Raw genomic sequence first — 6,521 nt, 5'->3', positions numbered from 1 at the left:
TCCTCGGATGCTGCCTGACCTGCTGTGCTTTTCCAGCACCACTCTAATCTACACTCTGATTTCCAGCATCTGTAGTCCTCACTTTTGCCTTACCATTAAGTGTATACGTCCTTCTAAGATTTGCTTTGCCAAAATGCAGCACCTTGCATTTATCTGAATTAAACTCCATCTGCCACTTCTCAGCCCTTTGGCTCATCTGATCAAGATCCCATTGTAATCCGAGGTAACCTTCTTCGCTGTCCACCACACCTTCAATTTTGGTGTCATCTGCAAACTTACTAACTATGCCTGTTATGCTCGCATCCAGATCTTTTATTTAAATGACAAAAAGTAGAGGACCCAGCACCGATCCTTGTGGCACCCCATTGGTCACAGGCCTCTATTCTGAAAAACAACCCTCCACCACCACCCTCTGTCTTCTATCTTTGAGCCAGTTCTGTATCCAAATGGCTAGTTCTCCCTGTATTCAGTGAGATCTAACCTTGCTAATCAGTCTCCCATGGGGAATCTTGTCGAACACCTTACTGAAGTCCATATAGGTCACATCTACCGCTCTTCCCTCATCAATCCTGTTAAAATTGAATAGGTTTCTGTGAGATCCATCCTCATTCTTCTAAACTCTAGTGAACTTGTCCTAACCAAGCCAATCTCTGCCCATATGACAGTCCTGCAGTCCCAGGAATCAGTCTGGTAAACAGTCTGCTATACACTCCCTCAATAACCAGGATATCGTTCCTCAGCTAAGGAGACCAAAACTGCATGCAGTATTCAAGGTGTAATCTTACCAGTGCCCTGTAAAGTTGCAGCAAGATATCCCAGCTCCCGTCATTGAATTCTTTCACTATGAAACCCAACATTATCATTTGCCTTCTTCACCCCCCGCTGCATCTGCGTGCTTACTTTCAGTGACTGGTGCACAAAGGCTCCCAGGTCTTGTTGCATCACCCACTTTCCAAATTTATCGTCATTCAGATGAAAATCTGCCTGCCTGCTATCAAAGTGGATAACGTCACACTTATACACATCATACTGTAACCACCTAGGAGTCAGTTAGCATAGTTGGCTGGACAGCTGGTTGGCAAAGCAAAGTGATGCCAACAACATGGGTTCAATTCCCATACCAAGAAGGACTCTCCTTCTTAACCTCTCCCAACACCTGAGACAAGGTAACTCTCAGGTTAGGTAAAAACAATCACCAGTCGTGTCTCTGTATTGACAAAGCACTTGTATGGTCTGTGGCAACTTTACCTTTTATTTCATCTGCCATGTCTTTGCCCACTTCTTTAACATTTCTGAAACACACTGAAGCTTATTTGTAAATAATTGTAGCCCCAGCACTGATTCCTCTGGCACTCCACTATTGCCATCATAAAAGTGTTTTCTTTATTCCAACTCTTTGCCTTTTATTAGTTCGTCAATCCTCTATCAATGCTAATATACTACCCCTGACACCATTGGCTCTTATCCTCTAAGTTGCCTTATGTGTGATATCTTATTGAATGCTTTTTGGAAATCCAAATATATTACATTAATTGATTGCCCTTTATCTAACTTTCATGTTACCTCCTCAAAGAACTGTAATAACTTTCCCCTTCTTGAAGCTGTGCTGATTCTGCTTAATTATACTATGTATTTCTAAATGCTCTGCTATTACCTCCTTTAGAGTTGACTCTAAAGTTTTCCCAATAATAATTTTTAAGCTAACAAGCCTACAGTTACCTTTACTCGATCTCCCTCTTTGAATACAGATGTTATATGGACAATTTTCTAGTGCTTTTGGACTTTTCCAGAATCAATGGATTCCTGGAAGATTATCATCATGCGTCCACTGTAGCTACTTCCTTTGACTTCTTAGGATTCAGTCCATCAGGTTCAGGGGATGGTACAAGGCACAGGTCATAAGAGTGATAGAATATGCTTCTTTTGCCTGGATAGGTGCATCTTCAGTAACAATCAAGAAGGTTAACACCATCCAAGAAAAAGCAGTTACATCCAAATTCACTCCCTTTATCACCAATGCACAGTGGTAAATGCACTGTACTAACTCACTAAGGCTTCTCAGACACCTTCTCTGTCACCCACAACTGTATCATCCAAAAGGACAACTACAGGTCAGGCAGCATCCAGGGAACAGGAGAATCGACGTTTCGGGCATAAGCCCTTCTTCAGGAAGGCTTATGCCCGAAATGTCGATTTTCCTGTTCCCTGGATACTGCCTGACCTGCTGCGCTGTTCCAGCAACACATTTTCAGCTCTGATCTCCAGCAACTGCAGACCTCACTTTCTTCCCAAAAGGACAACTACAGCAGGCTTGCAGAAAATTGCTGTCTGATTGGTCACGTTCAATCTAGGAGGTTGCATGATGAGTCCAGTAACACTCGAGAGGACAAAGCAAACTGCTCAATTGGAACAACACCCACAAATGTTTATTCCCTCCACCACTGATGCTCAGTAGCAGCTGTGTATGCCATCTCCAAAATGCACTGCAGAAATTTACCAATCCTCCTTAGATAGCATCTTTCAAACTCTGAACCACTGACATCTAGAAGGATAAGGGCAGTTAATAAGAACATAAGAGCTAGAGGCAGGAGTAGGCAGTTCAGCCCTACAAGCCTACCCTCCATTTAATACAATGATAGTTAATATCCTCTGTGCCTCACTTCCACGTGGAATGTGATACATGGGGACACCACTACCTGCAAGTTTTTCTCCAAACCCCTCACCATCCTGACTTGGAAATATATCACCATTCTTTCACTGTTACTCAGTCATGATCCTGGGTCTCTTGCCCTAGTGGCAAATGGACTGCAGTGGTTTACAAAGACAGCTCAACATTGTCTTTAGGGCAATTAGGAATAGGCAATAAAGGCTTGCCCAGGCAACAAAGTCGACATAACTTGAATGAATAAAAGAAAATCCAAAAATAACCCAACCTTTAGTTGCCTTCTCAACATATTGTTCTGGAATGAAAATATGTGGTGCTGATAAAGCACAGCCGGTCAGGCAGCATCCGAGGAGCAGGAGAGTCGACATTTCGAGCATAAGCCCTTCATCACGAATGTTGAGTGAGGGGCCCAAGGGGGCTGAGAGATAAATGGGAGGGGGCTGGGACTGTGGGGAAGGTAGCTGGGAATGCAATAGGTAGATGAAGTGGGGGGTGATGATGATAGGTCGGAATGGAGGGTGGAGCAGATAGATGGGAAGGAAGATGTCCTTCTGCCTTATCACCATCAACCCCCAACTTCATCTACCTATTGCATTCCCAGCTACCTTCCCCACAGTCCCAGCCCCCTCCCATTTATCTCTCAGCTCCCTTGGGGCCCCCCCACCCAACATTCCTGAATGAAGGGCTTATGCTCGAAATGTTGACTCTCCTGCTCCTCGGATGCTGCCTGACCGGCTGTGCTTTTCCAGCGCCACACCTTTTGACTCTGATCTCCAGCATCTACAGTCCTCACTTTCTCCATATTGTTCTAGAAACCCAACATGTACACTGTCCAGGAATTTATCCTCCAGAGCATTACTGCTGACTAATTCCCTCAGTCAGCAGGATCAGGACCAACTCACAGCTGAGGTCATATTGTTACATATTCTATCTCTGCAATCCTGCTCTCTACTTCTATCATACTCAGTAAATTCTTTCCCTTTATACCCAATGGTATCATACCAAAAATGTATCATATTTTAAATTCCATTACATTAAATCCAAGCAAACAGCTGCTTAACAAATTTAGCATGCTGTTCTCTCACATCTCTTACCTTGTCATATTCTGTTCTATTACCCTAATGCACTTTGTATGCTATGATCTGCCTGTACCCCACACAGAATGACACTTTTCACTGTACTTAGGTACATGTGACAACAATAAATCAAATTGGACATTTCTTGGTGTGATTAATAAATCTTTGCAATGCAAAAAAAAAACATGTTAGTAAAAGAGTTATTACTTTCCGTGTTCCATTTCCTGCTGTGAAAGCTGGTTTTCAGTATCTAACTAATGTGCATGAATTTCAGTCTTTGAAGTTTCACAGTGGGAACTTTATCAAATGCTTTCTGTAAGTTGAACTAAATAATGGCAACTGGGGAGCCTGTATTTACTAGTTCAATCTCAAATTTGAACTCTAGCAGATTATGCCAACTGCCTGTTTTAAATATATTAGCTAGGCTAAAGGGATTTAAATCTGTGAATGGTCATTTGAGAGTCAGGCAGCAAGACCAACAATGATGGGTAATTGGTGAGTGGGATAATTTAAGAGGGATAGTGGTTTTATTTTTTTTAAATTATGTGAGTACTAACCTCATTTTCTGAACCAATACTTAGTAGTAGAAATGTAAAAATGAATAAACTGTCAAGTAAAAGCATCTTTAAAAATTAAATGATTATAGGTTTGCCCGATACTGCATTTCCATGTGTAAGTTTTCAATGTGTTGGAGGTTGCTGATTTACTTGAATATTTGAAAACCTGTATAATATTATTTGGGTGGTAGATATTCATGATCACAATGCTGTCTTTGGAGGAAGGCCGCATTTGGCACCGAGGAGCGCAAAGCGGTTTCAGACAAATGGGACAGTGTAATTCTCAATCAACGATGGTCTCCTAATCCCATTAACATTTTAATATTTTTCTCTTACAGAAAGGAAATCTTGCATGGCATATCATTCACTGTTCAACCTGGGCACACAATGGCTCTAGTAAGTTTATTGCAATATGTTAGCAATATGCCATCAAACGTTGTTCAATTTGTATCTTTCATATCAGTGAAATTAAATCAGATTTTCACAAATATTCATGAACCTATTTCTCACCCAGGTGGAAGGCCCTCATTTAATTCTAATCTGAGTAGAGTGTCCCACCCTCCCCCTCAGCTAGAGAGCCACCTGATATCCAGTTGGTGATGCATATGAAACTAAGAATCAGGAGCAGGATACCTGGTTCCTGGTATGTTTGTAGCTGAACTGATGGTGGCCTCAACATTTATTTTTCAGTCTACTACCTAAACCCTTTTGACTCCCTTTATATCAGGAGTCCTGCTACCTTGGCCTTAAAATAAATTAATTGATGCTGCTTGCATTGCCGTCTTGGGAAGAGAATTCCACGGTTGAACAATAATCTGAGAAAAGATATCACCTCTGTTTTTATATAGGCAATACCTTAATTTTAAATTGATTTGATTTATTAATGTCGGACGTACTGTACCTAAATTGGAAGGGGACTAATATACTAGCAGGGAGATTTGCTAGAGCTGCTCGGGAGGATTTAAACTAGTAAGTGGGGAGGTGGGACCCAGAGAGATAGTGAGGAAAGAAATCAATCTGCGACTGGTACATTTGAGAACAGAAGTGAGTCAAACAGTCGGGGCAGGCAGGGGCAAGGTAGGAGTGATAAATTAAACTGCATTTATTTCAATGCAAGGGGCCTAACAGGGAAGGCAGGTGAACTCAGGGCATGGTTAGTAACATGGGACTGGGATATCATAGCAATTACAGAAACATGGCTCAGGAATGGGCAGGACTGTTCCAGGGTACAAATGCTACAGGAAGAATATAAAGTGAGGCAAGAGAGGAGGGGGAGTGGCGTTCTTGATAAGGGATAGCATTACAGCTGTGCTGAGGGAATGATATTCCCGGAAATACATCCAGGGAAGTTATTTGGGTGGAACTGAGAAATAAGAAAGGGATGATCACCTTATTGGGATTGTATTATAGACCCCCTAATAGTCAGAGAGAAATCGAGAAACAAACTTGTACTGAGATCTCAGCTATAAGAATAATAGGGTGGTTATGGTAGGGGTTCTAACTTTCCAAACATAGACTGGGACTGCCATAATGTTAAGGGTTTAGATGGAGAGGAATTTGTGAAGAGTGTACAAGAAAATTTTCTGATTCAGTATGTGGATGTACCTACAAGAGAAGGTGCAAAACTTGACCTACTCTTGGGAAATAAGGCAGGGCAGGTGACTGAGGTGTTAGTGGGGGTGCACTTTGGGGCCTGCAACAATAATTCCATTAGATTTAAAATAGTGATGGAAGAGGATAGACCAGATCTAAAAGTTGAAGTTCTAAATTGGAGAAAGGCCAATTTTGACGGTATTAGGCAAGAACTTTCGAAAAGCTCAGGAGTCTTTGACAAGGAGGTTGAGTGAAGTGATTACGCCACAGTTGAAGAGGGTGAAGACATGACTGCCCAGCTGGTTCAGTGCGCTACGTGCTTGATGTGGGAGGTCAACGACTCTGGTGTGTCTGGTTCGTATATGTGTGGAAAGTGTGTGCACATTCAGCTATTGACCGAGTATATTGCAGCACTGATGAAAGAACTCGAGGACCTTAGGCTCATCCGAGAGAACGAAATCTTTCTGGACAAGACCTTCAGCGAGGTTATTACACCAATCATGCCAGAAGAGAGCAGAAGAGAGCAAATGATGAGGAAGGCAGAGAGGAGACAGGTGCAAGACACCCCGAGAGAAGTACCTGTCAGGAACAAGTTGAATCGTTTGGAAACAGTAGAGACAGATGACACTG

At 42.3% G+C, this 6,521-nt stretch overlaps 1 protein-coding gene across 4 annotated transcripts in view; it reads left to right on the top strand.

Moving 5' to 3' along the window:
• The window catches only part of LOC122551842 (ATP-binding cassette sub-family B member 6-like), a 262,691-nt gene that overhangs the window by 134,587 nt on the left and 121,583 nt on the right, over window positions 1-6,521 (top strand). For all 4 annotated transcript variants that reach the window (XM_043694361.1, XM_043694362.1, XM_043694364.1 and 1 more), the window contains exon 14: window positions 4,637-4,694. In XM_043694361.1, coding sequence (XP_043550296.1) covers window positions 4,637-4,694 — 58 coding nt within the window. The remainder of the gene's footprint in view (window positions 1-4,636; window positions 4,695-6,521) is intronic.

Source organism: Chiloscyllium plagiosum, chromosome 7, assembly GCF_004010195.1.
Source record: "Chiloscyllium plagiosum isolate BGI_BamShark_2017 chromosome 7, ASM401019v2, whole genome shotgun sequence".
NCBI classification, from domain to species: Eukaryota; Metazoa; Chordata; class Chondrichthyes; order Orectolobiformes; family Hemiscylliidae; genus Chiloscyllium; species Chiloscyllium plagiosum.
This window is presented reverse-complemented; position numbering and strand designations above follow the sequence as displayed.